At 36.9% G+C, this 26,078-nt stretch overlaps 1 protein-coding gene across 1 annotated transcript in view; it reads left to right on the forward strand.

Moving 5' to 3' along the window:
• ROBO2 (roundabout guidance receptor 2) overlaps positions 1-26,078 on the forward strand; it is a 435,081-nt gene that overhangs the window by 308,349 nt on the left and 100,654 nt on the right. Inside the window, exons 8-10 of the mRNA XM_050710499.1 lie at positions 3,841-3,968; positions 7,271-7,282; positions 22,277-22,401. Coding sequence (XP_050566456.1) covers positions 3,841-3,968; positions 7,271-7,282; positions 22,277-22,401 — 265 coding nt within the window. The remainder of the gene's footprint in view (positions 1-3,840; positions 3,969-7,270; positions 7,283-22,276; positions 22,402-26,078) is intronic.

A 26,078-nucleotide genomic window follows, 5' to 3' on the forward strand; every position in this document is an offset into this window, starting at 1 on the left:
GAATGCATTCATATGTGCCAGAGACTGCCAGATTTCACTCAAAATCACCCAATTTCTATTAGAATTTCCTCACCAGCAGTGTTTTCTCATCTGCTTGTTGTTTCTGTTTGCCTCTTCCTTCGCAGTCCCCTGCCCCCCTTCTTTCTTGGGTAATTAAAGACAGACCTACTGGAGCTAGGACTTGTACAACACAAGTTATGTAACACGATGCCCAAAAGTGGCTGGGTTTTATCCCCACACAAGCTGACTAGCTGTTTAAAAGACCTCTTCCAGCTTAGTCAGATGGCTGAAGTTTAAGCTAAACTGAAAGGTTAAGCACCTCCAAATGTTTAACAAAGGGAAGTATTCAGAATCAATTAGATGACCATAAGCATATGAAGCCCATGTCTGACACCCTACATTTTGTGTTGAACGTTGGCATTACTTGGCTAGGAGTCAGCAATATTTGGGTAATATGTTGGGAGGTGTTTCTTGATGCTGCACATATTTTGAAGGCAATGCCTTCTTAGTGCACCAGCAAAGTTAAGGACCTGCATAACCAGTACAGCCTGGTTTTCTGCCACTCCATCATCAACCTCTGTCTGTGACTGGTATTGGCAATCAGAGAGGCCCTGAGCCTGGTTCCAAGTGTCAGCTTGGAAGTGATCCAGGGGAGAGTGATCTTCTCCAGAAACCCAGGAGGAAACTTGTTGCGGGCATATGAAGCTCTGGGATCAAGAGGAGACCAAGCACTATTCAAGACTTCACAGGCTGTTGCTTGAGAAACTGAAGGAATACAAGCATATTCAGCCTTCACAACTTACTTCACAGTCCCTTTCTCACACAAGTTCCTTGTGCTGCTGTGGATCAGCTAAAGCTGAAAACCAGTTTTCTTCCTTTCTCCTTCCTGCCTGTCAAAGCTCTTCACTGAACCGTGGTGACTTCTGGGGACAGAGTGGGTGGAACAGATGACTGAGGGGCAGCATATCAATACTTCAGGACAGCAGATGTTTATAACATCCCATGGGTCCATCTATGTATGAATCCAATTGCTAGACGGCATGTTCTGCCAGGGTGGTCCAAAAACCCAGCATGTCCTTGTTGGAGATGCAGACAGGGAGAGCTGGGCCACTCCTTGAAGTAATTGGTAACTGGGCCATGACAGTGACATGTTTACTCCTTCCTCCGTTTCTCGATCCAAGTGGGAGATTATGGCTGTGCTCTCGCTCCGCGTCCTGGCATGCCATGCAGCTGGCTCTTTCCCCCAGCAGCCTTTGCACAATTTGCATGATTGGCAGGTGCAAGCATAAAGACTTCTGAAGCCTCCAAGGCAGCTGGCTGGCATGCCGGCACCAGCACATCAGTGAGATGAAGAAGAGCGAGTCAGCTGCAGCCCACAGCAGACTATAGGGCCCTTTCCCAGGCTGCCTGCATCCCAGTTCGAGCAGCCAGCCAGTCAGATCCAGCCCTGCTGTCTGTCTGGTTTTATCTCAGCAGCGGTAAGTCAACCACAGGGATGGTATTTATCTTTAAAAAAAAAAAAAAGTCAGTGCAACAAAATAAGTGGCTAATTTTTCCCCAGCTTTATAAATGTGATTCCTGTATCCAACCCATATTTACACTACAGCTTATCTTAGTTTTATCATCTTACAGGAGCCAAATACAACTTCATGTTTTCAGTCTCCTAGTGCTGGCCTTGCGTCAAGAAAATGAGTGTTTTCTTTTGTCTGCAACTCTGTGGTCGCCAAAGACAAATAACTGCTCCATTGTTTTAGGATACTGTTGTCATATTCTTGAGATTTTTAAGGGAGACCATTTTCCTTTTCTCTGTTATGGAAAAAGTGATTCTCTTTGCCATTGACTAGTGCAGCACAGCATGCAAAACTACCTAATCTGTGAACAGTTGAGAAGAAATGTGCCTCAGCTGCATATGGTTTTGGAATGCGTAGTTGCAATAGCTCTGTACTGATCCAGAAAGTGTGTATGAAGCTCTCTATTGTCATAACTATTTTTGCCCCTCAATGGTATTACACTAGGAAAAATGGTCCCTAAAAATTTCTGTAGAATGCCATGGCACCTAGTTATTCTTCCCTGTGGCATATCTCTTATTCATCAGTTAAATCTGACATGCAACATTTACATACAATTAAGTGTTAATGAAATGGATATGATCTGCGTTTATGTTTTTCTCTGACAGAACAGTTAGCCACAATTTGGTCTTCTTTAATTCATTTTTTGCTAATGAATAGGCCTAGTGAATATAGAATGAAGCTCAATTGTATTGTGATGAGTGTAAAAAGATGCCTTGGTTTGTCTTTATTCTTAGAACTACTTTACTAGCAATACTCTAATTAATGTCGTGAGCTTTACTTAGACATAACAGAACTTTATACGTTTCAACATATACGATCCTTTGAGTTAAGATGCTTTTAAGTCTGTTAGTACAGTACTCTTGCTACAAATCTATAATAAAGGAGCCAATAGCAATGCATGTAATGTATATATTTGATGTTCCCAAAACATTTAAACAATTCTCATAGACAGAGCCTCACAACATTTCTGTATCTAATAGCATTACATTCTTACTCATCAAAACATGTAAGCATGCTCTTCTTTATCATTTCAATATGTTCTCTGAACAAGCTTGTGGGGTCTTTACTATATAACAAAGAGAAGGTAAATTAGTTTTTCTAAAGTTAGTTAGTGAGCATCTATACCATTAGAGTACTGACATCTCCTGAGGTCTAGATCTTTCTTTAGTCTCATGTGCCTCTTTTGCTATTTAATGCATGAGAATCTGAAGCTAACTCTTGGTTCAAGGTGACTTAATTAAGGTATCAGGGGCTTATGTATAGAAAAAATATCATTGAGAATAATTTTACAAGAGAGTATTTCAAGAGTAAAATATCCATGCTGAGTATCTATGACGTTTTCCCAATTCAGGAGCCAAAGAAATTTCATACAAGTTAAAGTCTTCAGTTGACTTTAACAAGTTTTGCGTCAGAGCCTAAAGTAGTTTGTTAATCTTGACTTCTACGGGCTGATAACAATTTAACTGTGAATATTTTCCTATTTTTCTTGATTGAGTTACTCTAAATGCCTTGTGAATGAATGTTCACTGCCTGCTGAAATGTTTTGTATTATTTCAATTTTTATATATCCTCATAGTTTTAGAATTTTTACAACAGTAGAAACAAAGAAATAGACAAAGCATAATTGAAATGTTTTGAATTTATTTTAAGGAAGAGAAAGTGTTATTGTCCACTAAATGAATCACTCTGTAGTATTTCTGTGAAATTGATAAATCTCCTTTAATGTGCCTCTTCAATAAATGTCACATTCTAGAGCTTAAATATATTTTTATTGTTTATAATATTACAGTGTCAGAACCTACCAATATGCCTTAGGGGTTGCTGCTCTAGAGGAAAACTGTATATAAAGGAAAAATTCCAAATCAGCTAAAGGTAAAACATGTAGCTCACTCATAGTTAAAGGTATGATAAACCTGAGCTGTCATGTATTGATAACTGATGTCTGATAGCTTAATTTTATCATTTTGCTCTAGATCAAGGGCAAAGTGAAAGATATTATTAATAAAGCCCTAATACTGAGTGAACATAGCAATACTAATTTTATGTAAAGTTTCTAACTAATGCAGAGTGCAATAAAAATGTCATGAAGATTAATGCTTGGTGGAATTATCTAATGCTAGATAATAATTTATCTTCCAAAGTTGGAAAGTTGGATCCAAGATAGATTCAGACTGGCATATTCCAGGTGAGAGTTTTTGTTCATTTCTGTTGGTTGGCTACAGAATGAGTTTTCTTTTTTTCTTTTTTTTTTTTTTTTTTTGTAACACAGGTATGACATCAAAGATGACTACACTTTGCGCGTTAAGAAGGCTATGAGCACAGATGAAGGAACCTACACATGCATTGCGGAGAATCGAGTTGGAAAAGTGGAAGCCTCTGCTACCCTTACTGTGCGAGGTGAGTGTTCCTGTGGAGAGAGGGCGGGTGTCCTGTATGGATCAATTGCTTTCCGTCATAATGGGCCACATCCTTACAGGGCTTTTGTTTGGGTTTCACACATCCTTTGCAGTTGTGGGTGCTGCACTGATTTGCAACACAGCTGAAATCCTGGTCCTGTTGGTATCTCAGGCAAAATTGTAGTTATATTCTGTAAGATAGGATTTCGCTGCAGTTAATGATCTGTTCCAATATTATTTTTTTTATCAAAGAATAGATGCATGATGCATATACATTCATAAGCAAGCACTATGTAACCATGGACATACACTTTAATATGTGAGCCATTGGTTTAGGCTATTATTATTAGGGTTCCTTTCCCTAATAAATATAAGGAATGTAGTACCTATGTTTATTATTGCCAAAAATAATGCAGATAGTATTATTATGCAATTATCTCTGCTGTAATTAAACTCTCTATCATTACTCTTTATCTGTAAGATAAAGCCAAGCCAAAAGAAAAAGAAAATCTTAATTAAATTGTGTAAGTATTACAAAGTAACAACTAACATATTCTCTCTTTAAATATTCATGGTCTCTAGTATCCACACAGTGTTCATGTGGTGCTTTTTGATGTGGTAAGGAGGTTTTAAAACCAGTAGAGTAATGACTTGCCAAAAATGTCTTTTGTGACAGTAGATATAGACATGCTAAAGATTATGGGGACAGAAAAAGTTTGTGGGCTAATATTTCCATATGAGTAAATAGAATATAGTAGTTATTACTTCATTCCAAAAGATAAGCAGCAATTTGGCACAATGGATATCATGCAGACACTATTTCACAGTTTAGTGGTGCGTGCTGACGATTTTCAGTAGAGTTGTGAAAGGTTAATAAAAACATTTTTAGCTTTATCTGTGCTCCTCTTTTCATACACATTAAATCAAATGTTCAAAGTCTCAATGGATTGCTTTATTAGAACTGGGGTCAACTGACCCAAGAGAACAGCTTCCATTTCCATCCATTTAATGCATGGACACAGTTCAGTTTAATTTGCTGAATTCAAAGGGCAAAAAAGCACTGAGTGGCTTTGTAGAGGGGGAGATGTTAGCATATAACAAAGAAAAGAAAGTATTGTGATACCAAGATATTACCTGCTAAAATATTACCTTAGTGTTCACTTTAGATAATATGTGGTAATGCAGACCTCCCTGTTTTAATCTGAAGTAGATTTACCTGCTGCATATACATGTAAGAGATTATTCTTCCAATTTGTAATGTGAGAAAAATAATTACTACACAGAACTCTCAGAAATGCTCTAACTCCATTACGTTGTCACAGGCAGAATCCTGATTTCCAGTATATCTGGCAACCAATTCAGTAGCCTTCAAACACTCCTGGAACTGTGTCCACTGTATGTGTTACTAGAGAAAGCTTTTTATTTTTGCTACCTATCTTGTGATATGAACAATAACAAGAACCAAACAAAAAATCCTTTGAAATTACTGAAGCTGGAATCTGATCAAATTAAGGTGGAAAAACAAAACAAATAAAAACAAAGAAATATATAATTTAATCAATTTCCTACAGTAAAAGTAGACTTTCATTATCTTGGGTACTAGTCTCCCCTGGGATGGCCATTTACAGTCAAATACATAGTGTTTATCCAACACAAAGGAAGCCATGATATTATAAGCATGTTAAACGTTCAAGATAACAGCAAATGAGAAAAGCTAAGAAATTCAGTGGAGAAGGTTATTACTCTGTATTTTCTGGAAACAAAGGACTAGGCAAACTCCTGTTGACTTTAAAGGGACCATGAATGATATTCCTTTTAATTAAAGGAAGATTTAATTCTGACTTCTTAAACTTTTACCAGTTTTAGCATAATCACCCTTCATGTAGAGAAGAAAACCATTTAGCACTTCAAAATTTACTTTGAGAGTGCGTTGGTCCTTGCAGGTATCCATAGTCAAAACTGCAAACATGGCAGCAACAGCATAATCTATAGCTCCCTCATTCATGGCTCCATCTTCTCAAAGCAGGGGATGAGGATGCAGCTGGGGAGTTCACATCACGCTGTTGTAAATGATAATAGAATTTGAATTCTGTGACTCAGTGTTCATGGCCCTGTCTTGGAAAGATGTGAATCACTCATTCCTTATCTTTCAGTTGGAAAAGAAAAATGTCATAATATTAAAAGCCAGAAAGTCTTAAAATAGATGATGAGTGAGAAATGGCAGCAGGCTTGAAATGGTTACATAAAGTGGATCTGACAAAATAAGAATAAAGCCATAGAAAAGGCTGAGAACTAAGATGGCACTTGCATGCTCTGCTACACAAGGATATGCATGTCTTCTCTTTGGCCCTAGTCTGCACTTAAGGTTACAGAGCTGGTTAATTTCTTTTTAAAAAAAGTGCTCAGGAGTGTGTGACTATTTCTGTTGCTAAAATAAGGGAAGTTTCACCTAACCAGATGCAACTATGAGTCAATCTTATATCCAACCTTTTAGCTGTTCTGATAGGGGATATCTTTATTTTATTAGCAGAGGGACTGTCAGCCTTCTCTCCCAACACAACTATACAAGGGCTGTTGCTATAATCAAGAAATCACTTGTTGCAGCAACAGCTTTCAATCTTTATATCAGTCCGAAACTGTATTAACCTGTCGATCATTCAGCAGCATTTTTTTTAGGAAGTAGAAGTTATCTAAACAGTAATTTGAGAGATTCTGGGTTGAAATCCCTGCGGCCATTTCAGCCTATTTGTTATATTTTCATCAGCCCTGTCAGTGAGGAAAAAGCAACGTGTTGTAAGCTTTCATGCCTGTTATTGAATGAGAAACATTGTCCTGAGCTTTTTGTAGCCCCTACTGCTGTACTGGCTGGCCATGCTTAACATTCAATTGGTATTCAACTTAGAAATCAAATGCCTTGCATCTACTGGCATGACATTTGGTAGTGTAGCTTAAATTGGTGTGTTCATCAAGATCTAAAAGTTTGTGCTAATGCAAGCAATTTTTCTTTTATCAGGCACTAACAGTGATACTTGATGATGGCATGTGAAGATAATAAAAATGTTTCTTAGAGAATGATTCCAGTCAACTCGTTCAGATGCTATGCTCAAATAAATGTGATAATAGTAACGTGTGACTAAACAGTAATAGCAGTAAATATTTTACTTAGGCTATCATTTGAGGGGTTAGCAATCATGGTAATATCCATAGTTGAACGTAACATTACACATCATGCATTCTGACAGATATTCTTTTCTTTTTTAATTTCTTTTTTATGTTCTCACTACACCATTGTAATGTCAACAGCTCGCCCCGTTGGTAAGTAACCATCCTTCTATCCATTTTAGCATGGCTTCATGCAATGCTTCATCTTTCATTTGCAACAGCATTTAACTGGCTTGAGCTAGCAGCCAGTGCTTAATAGTGTTAACTTTATAACACCAGGCAAGTGATTTTGACTGACAAAGTGCTATTTCTGAACTTTCTATTTTCTGCTATGTCATGTACAAACACATTTGCTAAATCACCAATAAATACCATTCAGTGAAACTGGGGGTGTGTGGTGATCCTAAGCCAAAATCACTCATTCAGATGGTTTTAACAGTCTATTTAAGGGCCTGGTATAAACGCCATTGAAATCAACAGAAAGGATTGTATTGACTTTGGTGAGCTTCTATCAGGCCCTAAATGATCAGCTCATTATGCTTTTATTGCATAGCAGTAAAAGCAAAGGCTTTGCATGTCCCGTCTTTCTTGTATCTTTCAAAGATTTTTGAAATGAAAATAGTCTTGAAATTGAAGAGGGGATGGAGTAGATTTCCGTGCTTGTTAAGAAAGTTCATCACTGATTTTCATCCTTGGGTCATCTTGGAGTGCATTTTGGAATGCACTGTATAGGATGCAGACTGTTCTGAATAAAAAGTCCAGGGGAAGACAATCTCTGGATTTTGAAATCCCACTGTGAAAATTTGATTCTTTCCTATGTCTTTGAAATTACTTTTAAAAATTTATAAAAATCTAACTGAGCATAATGGAAAAATTGCAACTGTCAATAGCTGAAATTCTCTTTTGGTGTTCACAAATATCCTGAACTTATTATTTAGTTTTCATTCACGGATGTTTACTCTGTGCCTATATGGATTTTCTGAATAATTTAACCAGTTGCACTTCTCTTCTGATTTTTGTAGTTTGCATTTAGATATATATTCTAGAATAATGATGTGGTTACTTTGATTTTTTTTTGGATTAGTGTGAAAAGTCTGTACTGGTGTTTACAGAGATTGCTGAGAGGGCTGGTCTTTCTTCATATAGTCAAAACTTATGTCAGAAATGTGTTTGACCAAAGTTTGAATTTGACCTTGTCTCAGCTCTTCACTGTTATGAGGTTGGAGGAAAAGAGGTTGGAATAATTTAAAGATAAAATCCAGGTGAGGCATCTGTTTCCAGAACTAAGGTGATCCCATACTTACTAGTTTTTTTGAACTAGCATATGTAGAGCTAAGCTGCAGTCACGGCATTGCTTATCCACAGCTAGAGAATTCCCTAAGTAGAAGAGCAATTCACAGTTCTCCAATTGAAAAGTCAATAGCAAGCTTTAAACTCAAGTCACTAGAGGATTACTTTGGGAATCATAGAATCATTAAGGTTGGAAAAGACCTTGAAGATCATCTGGTCCAACCACCCCCCTACCACCAATGTCACCCACTAAGCCATGTCCCTAAGCACCACATCCAACCTTTCCTTAAACACCCCCAGGGATGGTGACGCCACCACTTCCCAGGGCAACCCGTTCCAATGCCTGACTGCTCTTTCTGAGAAGAAATGTCTGCTAATTTCCAACCTGAACCTCCCCTGGCGCAGCTTGAGGCCATTCCCTCTAGTCCTATCACTAGTTATCTGTGAGAAAAGGCCGACTCCAAGCTCCCCACACCTTCCTTTCAGGTAGTTGTAGAGAGCAGTAAGGTCTCCCCTGAGCCTCCTCTTCTCTAGACTAAACAACCCCAGTTCCCTCAGCCGCTCCTCACAGGACTTGTGTTCCAGGCCCTTCACCAGCTTCGTAGCCCTTCTCTGGGCACGCTCCAGGGCCTCGATGTCCTTCTTGTAGTGAGGGGCCCAAAGCTGAACACAGTACTCGAGGTGTGGCCTCACCAGAGCTGAGTATGATCACCTCCCTGGCCCTGCTGGCCACACTATTCCTGATACAAGCCAGGATGCCTTGGCCTTTTAGCCACTTGGGCACACTGCCAGCTCATGTTCTCAAGAATTTAATTCCCAGGAGTTGTAATGGTAAAACTGGAGTAAATTTGTAATTTTTTTTTCCTTTGCTTAGAAAATTTAGAATTAATTTGGTATGCTTCTGATGTAAATCTCTCATTTTATGTTTCTGTTTTTTACGGCTAATTAAATTTCCTTCTTAATTCACTATGAAAATGCTGCAAGGTGAAAAACATTTTACTTTTATTTATTTTTTCTTTCTGCTCACTATTAAAATAAAGGCAAGAAAAATATTGAAGTAGTGATTGTTTCAAACTCAGTCAAAGCCACATAAAATAAAAGACTGAAGATTCACAAGAAAACGATTTTAGGTTTTAGCACTGCTGGTGGTGTCTCATTTTAGAGCACTGATCCTCTTTTAAGACTTTTCAGGCCATTGAGTTGTGAATGATTCCATCTCCAAAGTGTATGTAGAAGCTCTCGGTATCAAGTTACTTTATGTCCAGGTGAATGATTCCCTTGTGTGACCACGCCATGGTCAATTTGTCATATTCCCTGCCCACACTATTTTATTTTGTAACAAGTGAACATCTGGTGCAAAGAAAATTCTTCTTTTTTATGATTTATTGAGGAAAACATAAATTAGAGTGGTTGACCTTAAAATAATCATTATATGGGCATATGGTCTTTATCAAACTATTTAATTTAGTGTTTATCTTGTGAATTGTAAAAAGATTTTAAAGTACATCCAACTCCAAAGATTTTTAACATCTATAACTCCTATACAACTGAGTGTGCAGTGGTTGCAGTGTGTAAGCAGATCATCTTCTTTGGATCACTTCTGTCTAAACCTGTACCTGTAGAAAAGCTTCCTTATGAGACTGCCCATGCCTCCCCTCCCCTTATTCCTCCTTCTTTCCTTCTTTTTATTTAAGGAGCTGAAATGGTTTCCACAGTTCATTCTGTTTCATTCAAAAGTAGGCAAAGCAGGCGGCTACCTATCCTATTGAAAATTTAAAGCCAGGTAATGCAAAACAATATATCTTCCCTCTCCACCATCACTTCACCACCAAAATGCCCAAATGTTCTTCTGTTGAAATTGTCATTTGACAAGAATAGTGAGTCAAATCTTTAGCTTTTTTACTTTTTGTTTGTTTGTTTATTTAGAAATTTAAGTGGAATGCAGAGCAAAAATCAGGTCTCCTTACAGAAAGGAATCTAAAGCAAACACTACTTAATATACTCACAACTCTCTAGGAGAGTGACATTTTAACAGAAGTATATTTATATATTAAGGTATAAGATAAACTGCAGGGGAGCAGTTTAAAATTTCATGCTCCTTTCTGATACCTGCATATTAACTGGGTACCTCTACTTTTCATCACTACCCCCATTTCAAAGCAGACGTTTTTGGTCTTTTTTGTGTTTTAAACAAGACCAAAACATTTTCTTTCACTGGCTTGTTGCTGAAGAATAAAGGTATGTATTTCTAATGTTCAAGGATTGTAATTCTTGTTATTCTTTGCAGTAGTTCTTACTGCAAGCTGAATCATTTCCATCTTCTTTTTAGTTTTTACCTGTTTCAAATATTTGTATTCTGTTAGTTGGTTTAATTTAATTTAAATTTCATCTTGAGTGGAAAATTCAGTAGTGGGATTACTTCTGCCGCTGACCATGTTTGATTCAAGCAGTTTTTAACATATGGTATGTGCTACATAGACAAAATGAGGTATAGTTCTGCCTGAGGTGGATGGCAGCTGGTGAATTTAACAGCTCTATACCAGATTACTCATCATGTTTGGATTTGCTGCTAGGTATAAACGTGTTGCCTGTTTCTGAAATAGATGTTCTCTTATTTATAACCTTTTGAAATGATTTGCTACAGGATTTAAAACAGATGGGTTTGGGGAACAAGATATTTATTCATATTTATCCCTATTTCTACTGTTATTTAACTTGTTGGATGGATCTTCCAGATGAGGAAGTTTATATTTTCTCACTTTGGCATTCTGCTGTATTTCTTACAGCAACTGTGCAGAAGAATAGCTATAAAAAGTATTCCAAAAGTTAAGAGGAGCCCAAAAGTTTCATATAATCCTGCCTAAAAGTAACAATGGCTTGCTTTTCCAATTGCTATATTGCTCTGAGATATAGACTTAAAGTTGAGTTCAAAAAGATGATCTGTGGAGATCTATGTCTAATGCTTTAGTTACCTTTTTGCTAATCATCAAAAAGGTCATTGAGGTGGCAAATACTGTTTTCAATTTATTTTCAGCTATGTTTCAACTAGGTCAAAATACAGGTTTTTTGCATTTCAGTTGCCTTGTAGTTTACCTGATTAAGTTTACTTAATGAATTGTCATATGATATGACTCATCTTCTGAGAAAGAATTGCCATTCAGCAAATATCCAAATAATTTTGCCACCTGAATAGAAATTATCTGGAATTAACTAAGGAAGTAAAGGGAGACCAATCAGGTTGCAATAACCTTACTTTCCTACCATGTTGGAGAATAGAGAAACAGATAAGACATCTGCCATGAATTTTCTAAATTTCATACTAATTGAATACAGCCTATTCATACTTAAGTGAAATGTGACTGTATGATGCATTTCACTCTGTTCTGGGAAGTTTTCATGTCATAAATCAACCTGGCATGGGTTAATGGTCTATTAAGAGTGGTGTAGCATGAAACAATATAGAAGGGTTTGTATATTTAAACAAGGTTGCATGTGTTTGTGGCTGGAAATCACATTGCTTAGATGATAGCTGACAGAGTTCTCTCTTTATCCTTTTCCATTTCATGCTGACTCTTGCAGGAAAGTCTATATAGTATGAATACTTTTATTTTTAGTGTATTTATGAAACTATCACCTTCACTTGAGACACTGAGGGTTTATAAAACTATATCAGCAGTGGTAATTGGTGTGTGACAGAAGAGATGAGATCATGCTTGGCACTGCTGTGCCATCTTTCAGTGGCAGAAATGTAATATCTGTATCAAAGTGCAGTATTTTGTCTGCCTGCCTGTTGCTATCACATATAGAAATTTTCGGAAGAGGGTAAGGACACCAGAAGATATTAAGCTTTTTGCATTTTCTTCTTCCCTAACTGAAAGAATTAATTCTTTTTATTTATCATTAGGCAAATCCTTTATATTAAGGAGAAAAGCTTGGTGCTGAGTGAAAGAAATAAAAATACAGAGCTGATTTGTTCAGGCACTTAGTAGCCCTTGAAAGACCACTCTAAAAATCCAAGAGTCTTTAGCATTGTACTTTGGCAAAATTCCACTAGCTGAACTTACACTTGAATTTCCATGATGACTTAAGATACCATAGAAATACATTTGTGATGTATGAGCCACAATGGCTCTGCAAATGGGGACAGAGCACATTAACCACCAGGCATTTATTAGGGCTGGTCCACAAACCTCTGGCTCCATTTTCAACTGCTCCAAGTCTTTTGGGTATGCCAGAGAGCGGTCAAAACAGAAATATACAAGTTCTGACAGAGGATTCTTCTTCAAGGATAAACATGAAAGATGGCTGCCTACCTGAAGTTTTAGTAAGTCATACTGTTACGTACTGGGCTCATTCCACTACATTACCAAGAATGTGCCTGCACTCAAACTGTTTCTCTTACAGAAAAGCCGGGTATAGCGAGTGCAGGAAGTGATAAAAGGGCCTATTTATTTATTTATTTAGTTAGTTAGTTTACTGCTGAACTCTAGCTTGGGAAAGTTTTGAGAGGTTTAATGTGTAAATTTCCTGAGTCCATTATGTATGCTCAAATCAGTAGGAATTGTTTTCTTGTTTCAGTGGATTCTGAATCTTCCCATATGTCTTTGAAGATTAGTGTATGAAAAATAGTCTTTTGATGTGTTGCTCCTTTCCTGTTTTTAAAAGGAGAAATTAGTAACTTTTCTTTCAAGAAGAGTGTGGAAATCAATACAGTAATCCATCCACTTTTCTCTTTGCCTTCTTTACTCAATTGCTGCTTGCTTGTACCACTGAGTTATTACAATTTGGATAAGTCCTCAATATTATTCAACAGCAAAACTACTTATGTCCCATTCCTTGAATGTTACCATTGTCAATCAGCATAAATAATCTCCTTTCTTCCTCACTCCTTTTCCTCTCTTCTCTTTACAGTGGCCCAAATTGAGCAGAAAATCTCCTCAGTCTTTCCTTATTCTCAGGGGTAAATGAACCAGGAACTTGTCATCTTTCTCACTATAGGTGTAGCCTATTAGGCCAACATACCCAGGCTTTTCTTCTCTTTTCACCACCTTGGCTCTTCTATTCAGTGTGTGAATTCATGTTTTTTTGAAGCAGATAACCAAATTACTCTTGTTATTTTGATGAAATCCTACTAAATCAGCAAGAGGTATGCTTTCCTTTTTTAAATGCATTACAAGCAAACCCTTCTGCTATCTCCCATGAAAAAAAGAATCATAGCAGATTGCATGTGTTTTTGTTAGCATAATTTGCTTTGTTTGCTGAATTCACAGAAGGTAAAGGGAAGGTACATGCCATCACCTGATGTTACCATTTACATTAGCAAGTGGACTAAAGTATTACAAATGTAGGAGAGCACTTCTTTTCTATCTCATCTAAACAAAAGTCATATCCTGAATCTCAGGCACTTAAGGAGAAATAAAAAAAAAAATAATAATAATAATAAAAAACAAACACATGAAAGAATTGTCTAGAGTAGAGAAAAGTCCTGATTAATGTAAGGTATTGAGCAGCCAGAGTCAGTGCTACCTCTCTTTATATGTATCAAAGATAAATGAAGGATTTTCCAGGAGTACCTGTGAGGTTTGAGTACCAGTTAGAAGAGATGATTGGACAAGATATAATAAAGCAGAGATTCAAATTCTGTCAGGCTACAGTCCAATGTTGAGATGAAATTCAGACCAGATATTTAAACTTAATGTTTAAATATATCATAAAACAGAGGATAGAGGTCAGGAAAGGTGCTGTTAATAAGTTCAGAGAACTGGAAATGGGGGTGGGGGGGAAAGGAGGTTTCTTTTTTCTCAACTATGTAGGAGACAGTTGTGGGTTGTGTTTTTTTTTTGTTTGCTTTTTGTTTGTTTGTTTTGTAAGTATTCTCATAATTTTACTGTATTGAAATTAGTTGTAGGCAATAGGGAAGAACAAGTACTTGGCAGTATATTTTTTCTTTGTGCTTAAACTTTTCTTATAACAATAAATGCAGATTTGGCAGTTACCTTAATTGAAATTGACAGGGAAACTGAATATAAACCAAACCTGTTTGTTTGTTTTGTTTGTTTGCTTGTTTGTTTTTCATTATTGTTTATCTCACATCTCTTTTTTTCACCACACAGATTTATCCCACTTCTTTCTTTTAGGTCATCCAGGGATAAAAGAGAGATTTTACATGTCAAAATATATAAGGCAGTTAGCTGTTTTTATTTATTGATTCTCTAAGACTTCTTTCACCTCTTACAAGAAAAAGAAAAGCTTGTGCTTCCATGCTCTCAGAGATTATCTGCTTCAGTGTTTCAGATCAACTGAAGGATAAAAATGTTGTTATAAGTGAAATTCAGATTAGAACAATTAGTCCAAGTATGAAAGATGGTTTAACATTCTCAGTGAATCTGAAACCAGAAAACAAGCAAACAGTCAATCAAACAAACAAACAAATAAAAGCAACCAACCAAACAAAAACACTACCACTAACAAAAGGGAATTTCTCATTTTCCATGAGACAGCACCAGTGTGAAGGACACTTATGCCAGAGCTGGTCCTGATGATGATCTTTTGGAAGTAGCTTCCCTCTGCCCTCTACTTCTGTTCCACTGTAGCTTGATACCTCTTCCCCAGTGCTTCCTTTGCATTCAACTTGCTGAAAGTTCTCCCCACTTGCCCACTTTGTTTTTAATTTTTTATATTTGATTTATCAAATATACAAAATGAGAATTAATTTTGAAGTATTGTCAATGTTAAAGATAGTATCTGAGCTATGGATTATAGGTGTTCTAAGGATAGGTTCTATGAAGTGGCTTTTCAGACGAAACCAAACCAAGCACCTGCTTTGCCACCTCCACTTGTGTCATTTTAAAATAATATCACAGATCTAGTGAGGGGCTTCATGAATCACTTGTTATCCTTTACAACCTACCCATTCCTCATTTTTACTGACAAAAGCATCCACCTGAAGAATAAATCATAGAAGAAAGCAAACAATCCAAATAAAACAGAGGAGAGGAGAGGAGATCCATGCACTTGTTTCAAAGTCCAACTTCACTCTTACAGACTAGGGTTTGCAGCTGTAGTTTGCTGTGCTAACATGATACTCATGGCAGAGAAGAGAAGGAAATCAATTTCCCAGGCAACTCAGCAGTAACTAGCAAGATGAAAATTTACTTCCTTCCCTGTCTGTGAATGCACCTGATCATTAGAGCACACCATAAGATTAAGTCTTTTCACCATAAAGAAAATGACCATCCTAAACTTCCATTGGTTTATCCCTAATAAGAAATATCTGAATTAGTAGTAGGCCTAAGTTGTCATCCTTTCAAGTTCCTCTTATGGCTTCTGTGTCAGAGGCTACATCTTTGATTTATTGTTGGTCATGACTAATAGTTCACAAATAACTTCGTTTCCTAAGAACCACATGTTATGGTCTGTGCCTGTTAACAAGATCTGAACTTCAAAGAAAAGAACTGCTGTTTCAGCTCAGGCTTACAGTGTATGAGACTGGTAATCTTTTCTGTTTTCCTCTATTTATTTCATCAGCAACAGTATAATATCAAACCATGTTTCACAATGCATAAACTTTCATGTCTGTCTCTCAAGAATTCCTGTACTTCCTTCAACTATCTTCTAGCCCAGTATCACTGGAACCAGCAAAGCAATCCTACAAATAAGTAGTCATACTCCATGGATAATGTCAAGGGTTATATCCTTTTTGAAAATAATACTTCAGCTGGAACACACTTCTATTCTTCACGTAAACATCTTAGAAGCAATTCTTTATCTGTATTTGGTAAGACTGGAACTGAGCTTTATGCCTTAAAATGTGAACATGTATTGAAGACCAGCTTGTGTCCACATGAATATTGTCGCTTCAATGCCACATTGAGATACTCAGTTTCAAGTCTTAGAGGGTTTTATAGGGAAGGTAGAGATGTTGCTGGGATTCCAGAACCTGGAAGACCATTTGGGGAAGACTCCATTATCTCATCATGTTAACTGACTCTCTTACTTTCAAGCTAGGCAACTGAATATTGTACCAAGTATCATTTTGATTGCTCAGAAGATAATTATGAAATTGCTGCAAGTGTACGATACAAAAACAAACAAACAAAAAGACTGCAGATGGGAATTTTAGGTTGGTTTACTGTCTCTTCCATGCTGGAAGCAGAGCTAAGACTTACAGAATCCAGGTTCTTTACCAAACTATGTTTTTCCGCCTGTTCTTCAAAGCTTTTTCCTCCATCAGGAAGAGGGATGAGTGTTGCCTAGAAGGCTTACAGGTTAACACCTTTCCCCTTACCCTCTTTGAACCAGTCACAGAAATATGTTTACAGATAATAGGCAATACCAGTTTATAATGAAATACTCTTCTTTATCACTTAATCTTCATGACAAATTTCATTTGCAGTTGATTATCAACTGAAATTAGTTGCAGTTAAAGGTTATCAAATCTGTAATTTAAGCCCTATAAAATCTGTTCCTTTTTTTTTTAAATATATTATTTTTTCAATGAGTCTGATCCAAAGACTATGTAAGCCAACAGGAGAATTTCTGCCAGCTTCAACGAGCTTTGAATAAAGTCTCATATTCCATGATATCTGAGGATGTTTTATTTAAGTACATGTAATTAAAAGATCACTAAAGTTTTCATTATCTGAAAATTGTCTGGATTATATAAAATTAGTTTGATCTCATAGTGGGGTTTCCTTGGTTAATCGAAGGTGTTAGGAAAAACAAAAACATGAGAACAAAAATCCCACTGATATTACTTGCTGTGGTTACAGTGCCATTTCTGCTTGTGGTAGTGATACTGGACTAAAACTTGGTACAATATCTACTTTTAATTAAAGTCACAGCAATATAACATGTGCACTCCAGTGCACCTGGACTGGGGGAGCTGCTCCAAGCAAGTTATGATAATAGAATTCCCGTAGGATCATTGTGTTCAACGTGAACCACAAATCACAAGACCAGCTTAGAAAACTGTCACTGGAAGAAAATGTTGCTTGTATTTCATATGGGATTACAGTGTTTTTTACTGTAAAATCACATTTTTCTGTGGTAATTTTCCTCTCATCTTCTGAGTAATCTTCTGCAACATTTCTTATCAGGTGACTGGAGTTCACGTAGGAGGGATAAACTCACTGTCTTGGTCAAGCTTTTCTACATCAGCATCTTTGTCAGCTCCTGGTGACTCAGCATAACCTTTAGTACTCAGAGACGCTCCTGGGAAAGAAATTAATGCAATCCATCACAACATATTAGAGATCCTACTAACTGTTAGGATTGGAAAAGAATTGAGAAATCCCTTTGAAATATTTTGCAATATTAATTTCTTTTTTTTTTGTACAACTATTTAACATTTAAACAGAGGATACCTTCATATGCATTTATTACTAGAAAAAGAGATCCATCTAGTGATGCGCAACGTGACATCTAGAAAGAGTGCAACAGAATGCACTGTTACCATTTTGAACAACTAATGCTTAACTACTGCTCATGCTTTTCTATCTCTGTTTTCATTCTTGCAGTAGAATACTGTTCTGTGCTGTAAAAACAGTTCTGAACATGATGTGATTAACCTCAGGGTCTTCCCATCCCCTCATCTCAAAGCCCACCTCGTACATGGCCTATGCTTTCTATTCATGTTCAACCATCTGATTTCCATATCATCCCGCTCACCCTCACCAGCCGCTATTAGCATAACAGAGCTCTAGTGTGACATTGATTGAAGCAAGCGCTTGCTGAATGCCACATCAAAGCATAATTTGCCAGAAATCAAATCTAATTTACTGTGTACTATTTAAATTTCTCAAAAAAAAAAAAATTCAATAGAAGTGCACTAGGTCTGTAATCTTAATTGTTCTTTTTCTTTTTTTTTTTTTTTCTTATTTTTGTCTGTTGCCCTGGAATTCAAGCAATACATTTCCTTTTAGAGCCATTGTCTTTGATTTTCAAATGTCACCTAAGCAAGAGATTTTCTACTCTGTTTATTCCAATGCAGCTAATGTTACATCTGAAACAATAAAGGGTAATAGTTTGATAGGCACAACACTCAGTTTGCAGCTGCATAACAGTTTTTTTCAGCAGATTCTTCTAATCATCTTAATGTTTAGACTGAAATAAGTATTAACGTAGCTCATAGCTCTTTAACAGCTGAAGCATATCAAGCCTGCTGTTATTTCTCTAAGTGTACCTTTTCAAACTGTTTTTAAAATTCAAGAAACCTACTTTGAGAGAAGCAATAATGACTTCAATAAGGTTTTGTCCAATGTTCTACTGATGTTGAATTTTGAGCAAGTCATGTTCTTAGTCAACCTTTCTGCAAAATAGGAGTAATAATATTTACCTTACAAACAGCATTTATGCATGCAGATAATGAGTTCTTTTTTTTTTTTTTAGGAAAATTGAAAAAAAAAGTCAAAAAAGCCTTGCTGTCTCTGAACAGCGTCACATTGCATTCTCTGGGGATAATGGCAGTCTTACTGCTTTCGTAGTTATACTTGACCAACATTTCTCCTGCAAGTATTAGCTGTTACTTTCAGTTGTCAATTCTCATTAGTCAAGTGGAATTTGATAGATAAAAGTGATATGGTGAAAACATTGTTTAAATGCTATAAAACAGGTCATTTTTATCTGTCTGTAAACAGAATTATAGCTGAATATGACAACAAATTGGTGAAAAACACGAGTTTCTTTCATTATAGAATAACTTATTTGAATACATAAAAATGTATGCAAGGTTTTATTTTTTAAAAAAATGAGGTTTTTCATGTTCTTTAAGAGTATACTATTAAATAGTTTGGCTGGTGGGATTGGTTTTATGTTTTAATTAATGCAGTGACCAATAAAAGCTAGCTCCCCTTGAGATTATCGGGTTATATTTAGATTAAAGCTCTAGTTCATTTATTTATTTTTGTAGTGAATTTCTATTAATTATGGATGCAGAATAATACTAGAAAACAGATCTGTGCATAACCATATACTGTGGTTTACTGGTGCCTTCAGAAAGTATAAACTTGTAGCTCTGATGCCACAGATCTCCTGTTCATCTAGAATGGTGAATGCTGGGGAGGATTTGGTGTGTGGCAGGGAGAGAACAGAGCAACAAGGTAAATCTACACCAATTGGATTATCTGGACTGAATCAACGCCTAAATTCCTGCTTCTTTTCCCTGTCTCTTTTTGCAAAATAAAGGATTGTTTTTCTGCTCATAGAAAAGTGAGGAATGTTCAAAGTTAGGGTTAGGTCAAATTATAGGTAGAAATTGGGCGGTTTATATCTCATACCTGAATTTGGTCCTTGCTACAGCAACAAGTACTTTCCTATTATATCTACTCAGAGCTTTGAATTACTGACTTGCAGTACAGCCTTGTGTGTGAGAATGTTTCAGGTGAACCCTTAAACTTATCTACCTGCATTTATTTGGTTATGTGTTTTGAAAGATAAGCTCACGGAAATGCCGTACCTTTCTTCCTTCTGTTGAGCTGGGAGCACCATCTTTATAACATGCCCCCAGTGGACTAAGCATGCCTAAAAAGCGATCTTAGGTATCGATCATGCTTAGGCATGATCTGTGGGATGGACTCCTGACACCATGTTTTTAGCCTCACAATAGAAAGACTATGGTCTGGAGGCCACCTATAACGTAGCACAGACATAGGACTCATGCATAGTTCCTGTTGAATGCATATGTAACACCTGAAGAGGTTAGAGGTTTTCTGCTCTCTGCTCTGCCTGAGGTTGCTATTGATTCCATATTAATATCCTGAGCAGTGAACTTCTCTGGCTGAGCAGCAAGCACTGAACAAATTCAGTGACCTTTATTAAGTCGGTGGTCAGAACTGTAGAGACACCTTAGTGCACAGTATGCCTACAGGAATGGAAGTTTCTAATTCACAACTAAAAGATCTTTCTCTCTTCCCATATGATTGAATGAATGAAAGCACATACTGTTTACCACATCAGTGCTTTCCAACACCTGTAGGGATTGTATTACAGATCTGGTAGGTAAAGCAAGGTGAGTGAAAACCAAGGAACATGCTACAGTCCAGTGCTTTAGGAACAGGACAGGCTGAGTTCAGATCCTAGATTATATGTAGCAATACATAAGCACTTATAGATGCCTCAAAAGATATGGGTATAAATGGGCAGCACCAGGGCACCTAGCCCTTCATCCCTGTGCTTTCAGAAGATTGATGCCTGCTGAGGCCCTGGAAAGAGGCAGACACTTGTCTCTCCAGAAAAGCCAAAACTTGTGCTCAGGTATATGAGACAGAAGGAAGATTCATCCTTCAGTGCTCACCCTCTGCCTTCTAAATCAACAGTGATGCATGTTTATTAAGTGCTTTACAGTTTGTGTTTTAAGAGTACATTATACTAGTGCTATTTGACTTGTGATCTTTAGAATCCATGAGAAGTACAAAGCGTATTTCAAAAAGATCAGATCTGCATACATTTCTATGCTGTTAGCAGATCTGCATCTGTGCTGTCAGCAGGTGTAATCGGAAGCTGAGTCTTGATTGCTCTTCGTGCCTAATTAAATAGTTTGTAATTATAATGGTGAAAATATGGTTTTCTAAAACACTTAAATTCTGTTTACCTAAAAGCTTAGTAGTTCCTAAACCATCACTCTCCACAACCACCAGAGCAATAGTGGAATGAGGAGAAAAAATCACTTTTTTTTTTTTTTTTTAATTTTACCTCCTTCTTCAGCCTGTCCCAAAAGTCAGCTAGTCTTTTGCTAAGAACAAGTGGGGATGCTGATTATATTTTAAAAATATGCCAAACAGTATAAATACAATTCCATTGAATTCCAATGTTGAATCAAAACTGAAGGATTTGCATATCATGCGTAGAAAACTTAATTTATCACATCATGCTCAGCATAGTTGCTGAAGTTTTTTTTCTGTGTCATCTTCTACCACTGCTTCTTCCCCACTTTCCTTCTGCACATTACCACCTTTTTTCTCCCTTTGTGCTCACACCAAGCATTGACTTACTGTTCTACATCAACACTCCTGGACAAGTTAAACTACGCCTCTCCTTTTGAAATTGTTCAGTTTTGAATGCTGTTAATGCTATCTACTTGAACACAAAGCCAGTCCTGAATCTTTTCTTGTTTTAACTCCAATTTCTCCTTTTCTTCTTTTCCTTTCCTCTTCCTGACCTCCTGGAATACCTGTTCCTTCTTACTCACTGCTCTCTGCAGCCCACTAACTTTTCAACTCTTCAATTCTTGCTTCTTTCTTTTCTTTACATAAGCCAAAATCTGGATCTCCCAAGTCTGTGATGTTTCATCAAACCTCCTTTTCACAGCAAGTCTTTCCACCCACTCCCTTCTTAACCACATTGCCCCTAAGAGAAGTCGAGGGAACTCTTGAACTTGTCTCTCTGCTGTCCTCTAGACCTTCCTCTCCTTTCTTGATCGTTATTGAAAGTCTAGATAGTCAGACTGAAACAAGCAGTCCGTATACCCTGATTTACCCTGTGCAACACGTGATAGCTCCAGCAGAATGATAAGCTCTGTGTAGTGTAGAGTGTATGAGAGTGCTGGTACCCGTGCAGATGAAAGGTAGAATATCTTTAGGTAGAAGGTAGAAACCAGCATCATAAACACTGGACTGTTGCTCCTTAGCATTTATTGTCATCTGAGTTTATGCTAATGTGTATAATGTTTTTGTTGTTGTTGTTGTTTGCTTGTTTGTTTTTTAGCAACTGGGTATATTAATTCTGTCTAATTAGTATATCTGGTGTTATGTCTTCTGGCATAAAACAAATCTCCATAATGTTGTCTTTTTCTTTCGATATTCCTCATCTCCCCCTTGCAAAATATCGTAAATTTACACCATGTTTTTTCTTACATTGTAGCTCCTCCACAGTTTGTGGTGAGACCACGAGATCAAATTGTAGCCCAGGGTCGAACAGTGACTTTTCCTTGTGAAACGAAAGGAAATCCCCAACCAGCTGTTTTTTGGCAAAAAGAAGGAAGCCAGGTAAGTTATAAGCACCCTATAAGTGTTTCAAGCCTTTCTAAATGGTCATACATCTTGATTTTTAAAGAAAGACATATTAATTTTCATTCTTCTAATCTTTTGCAAGAATTTGTTTTTTAAAAAGTCACTATCCTCTACCAACGTCTTGTTGCTGTTTTTTCGTTTGTTTTTAATATTAACATTGTAAAGAACTCAAAGTCCATTTAAGTTGCTGAAACTTGTGCTAGCTGCTGTATAAAAGTGTAAAAAACAACAGTATATACCTTAAATGCATCATTCTAAAACACCCAACAAACAGGTGGGTGAGACAAACACAGTAGATAAAAAAGCTATGGCTCAATTTTTAACTAATCAGAGTCAGTAATTACAATTCATAACCTGTCTAGACATGATCAAGTGGATATATATCTAGCAAACTGATTTGCATTGGCATATTCTCACAGTGCATACAGATATAGGTTTTGAACACTCAGCTGCTTTCTTCAGTAGAATGATCTCAGGAAATTTCTAAATCTGTTTTTGGAAATATTTGCCTGAATCCTTACTGTCATCTTGTGAAAGCAAAATTTCTGATGTAGCCAATAATATTGCCATCAGCTAATACTGACTGAGTGTTTGAATGTCTTGCCATATTTTTATTTTTTTTTGCTGCTTTTGCAACATTGGTATCGTGTTACAACAGAAGTAAAGCATCTTTGCTTTCAACTGCAGTTCCTGTAAGCATGTTAACTTTGGACATTGTAAACTACATGCCAAATTCTCCTTTGTACCTGAAGAAAGATTAAAAGGGACAAATGGATGTCCAAGGACAGTGCCTTCTGCAGCTTTGAGATGAAACTTGTCTGGCCTGCATCTGTTTATGTAGCTACACTGTGTGTCCTTGTCCCTTGGCTAAATTGTTTTTTTAGAGCACTGTGCTACTTTTTCCCCATACAGTGATATATGAATTAACTCAAGTACCCACATTGTGCTGTGCAATGCAGATGTGCCTGTAATCTGGAGGTGCTGTGTAACAGCTCAAAGTGTGAGAAAAGAACTGAACCACAGATCTCCCACTCTGCCCCACCTGCTGTTGTTTCATCATCTTACCAGGTCAGATAGCTGACTAGAATGACAAGACCAAGGTTGACAGCATTTGGTGCTAGGTTGCAACTTACAAAGATACAACGCTATTACTTTATGAGTGTAAGCTCATATGAGTGTAAGCTTAGTCTTCAATGTACTTCTTTCAGTATAGTAATTAGAGAACTTCAGATCTAGTCTCCATGGATCAAGTGGGATCAAGCTTCTGGAAGAGCACAGTATTTTGTGTCTCAATAAGGTGAACATTGTTCCAAGGGAAAAGTAAAATAGCATCTTGAAATTGAAGTAGGAAGTACTGATGTGCTTGCAAACATTTCAAAAACCTGCCTTGTAGAGCATTTTAATAACATAGTAATGTTTATGTAAAGTGAGCTTACAGTGTCACACTCGAATCTAATAAAGTGGACATCCATCATGCTGTAATAAAGAGAAGAGCTTCTAATTAAAGTAGGACATCATTTGCAGGATTAAAGTCATTTAGCGTAATTGAAAAGTGTTAATACTCTATTTTATCCTCTTCCATTGGTATCACTTCAAGGGTAAAAACATTTTAAGGTAAAAATGCATTTTGTGTCTTTAATTGAATGTTATTACCTACCGATTGTACCATGTTGAAGCTGTTTAATTACAAACCTGGAAAATTAATTACCACATTGAGAACCAGATCCCTGAGGGTTAGAACGTTCTTTTTTGGCAAATAAATGCAACATAAAAATTGATACCTACATGGTTTATTATCGAACCTTGAAACATAGCTCAATGTGATTCATTATACCCTTATGTTAATCTTAATTGAGCATCAGTGAAGTAACACAGGTTAGTGTTACCATCTCAACACAGAACTTGCTAGAATTTGCAATGAGATGCCCTAGAATAGGTGAGTTTCCACATACTGCATTTCTTCATTAAAATAGGGAGGACTGTGTTTTGGCCAAATTAAGCACTATCCACTGAACTTGCTTTAATTTTCACCTTTGCATGCCTGGCTACAAGTTGTTACCTGGATTTACAGTCTTCTGCTTTTACTCAAGGAACCATTTGCAGCACCGCTGTTAGTGTTCAAAGTAATGTTAAGTAGTCATGTTAGCCCACTCCAATAATTGTAGGGCATTTTTCATTCTGTATCTATTTCTCAACCTTGTTTTACTGAGCACAACCAGCTGGAAGGGAGGGGAGCTGTTTCCTCCTGAGTAATTTCTTGTGCCAACTTGTGCATGAATGTCTGGTCCTTAGTACTTGGTAGCCTTTAACCAGGAGTCTAACATCCACCCACCAATGAAATACTCCAGGGCAGGACATCTGTAATTTTTAAACTCTCTGGATTAAATTCATCCTTGAGATAAATCCAGAAGAAAGTGGTACTACATCGGAGGTGACTTTTGTCCCACTGTTTGCAACCCCGCATGCAACCATTGTGCCCCGATGAGTAAACCAGCAGCTTATTAAAACCAGTGAAAATGTAAAAGCATTAAAATAGTGGACTGTATTGTAATGTAGGACAAATTATAATCCATAGTTACCTGGTCCTTGAAAGGAGGAGTCATGATCAGCTCCTACTGAAGTGTAAAATATTATCTGGAAAAATTATTTAATACCCTACTCTATGTTTTTAGGTTTATTTTTTACCCATATAGATTAGCTTAAAATTTAGTAGTGAGTCATTAATAGAAAACACAGTAGAGGTATACAAAGCCACAATAAAGACTGAAAGCTTATCAGGGTATGGTAACAGGGTTTTGGGATATTCCTGAGACAAAAAATGTGTATTTTTTATACAGGCTTGTTGAGTTGGTATTAGAGACAGACCCTATGTGCCTGGAATTTATCAATTCATTATCACTGTTTAATTTGTCTCCTCTGTTCCCCTCTCTGTCTCATTGGGCCATGATGCTAACCTTTCTGTTCATATTGCCTCTCTTTCTTTTCCTGTTCTTTATTCTCATCTAGAGTTGTCCTAGACAGTATAACTTTTTCCTTGAAAACACAGCCCTCACCACTAAAACCTTTTAAGTCCTTTTGTCTGTATTATTGATTCGTTCAGTCCTTCATCATATTCAATGACTGCTACATTCATTTTAGTTATTCTTACTGACATCTCTCTTTTCTCCAGTTCAGCCCAAAGGCAAAAGCTAATCTCCCTGTTCTGTGCTAACTGATGTCTTATCCTATATAAATTTTTTTTTTTTCTTTCCCATGATTTCCACATTAGATTTATACCCTTCCTCTTTACCCTCAAGGCTCCATGTAGCTTTTCTGCTTTGGTATATTTCAGTTTTAATTTCCTTTTACTTCTCCTTTAAACTCTTGTGCTATGCCAGCTTCTCCTACTTTATGACCTCTTTGTATCTTCCTCCCACCTTTACTTCCGTGCTGTGCTCTTACTTTCTCCTTCACCCAGATCATATTCACTGCCAAACAATAGCCCTATGCTCCCCCAAGTCTCCAGAATTCAATTCTTTCTTCTATCTTTCTAATATTTACTGTAGTAGTATAACCGGCTTTGACAGCTAACCAAGTGTATTATTAAAATTTTTAATTCAGAATGAAGTTAAATGTTTAACAAATACAGATCAGTCAAAAGTGATTGTTGGAAA

This window comes from Cygnus atratus, chromosome 1, assembly GCF_013377495.2.
Source record: "Cygnus atratus isolate AKBS03 ecotype Queensland, Australia chromosome 1, CAtr_DNAZoo_HiC_assembly, whole genome shotgun sequence".
Classification (NCBI taxonomy): domain Eukaryota; kingdom Metazoa; phylum Chordata; class Aves; order Anseriformes; family Anatidae; genus Cygnus; species Cygnus atratus.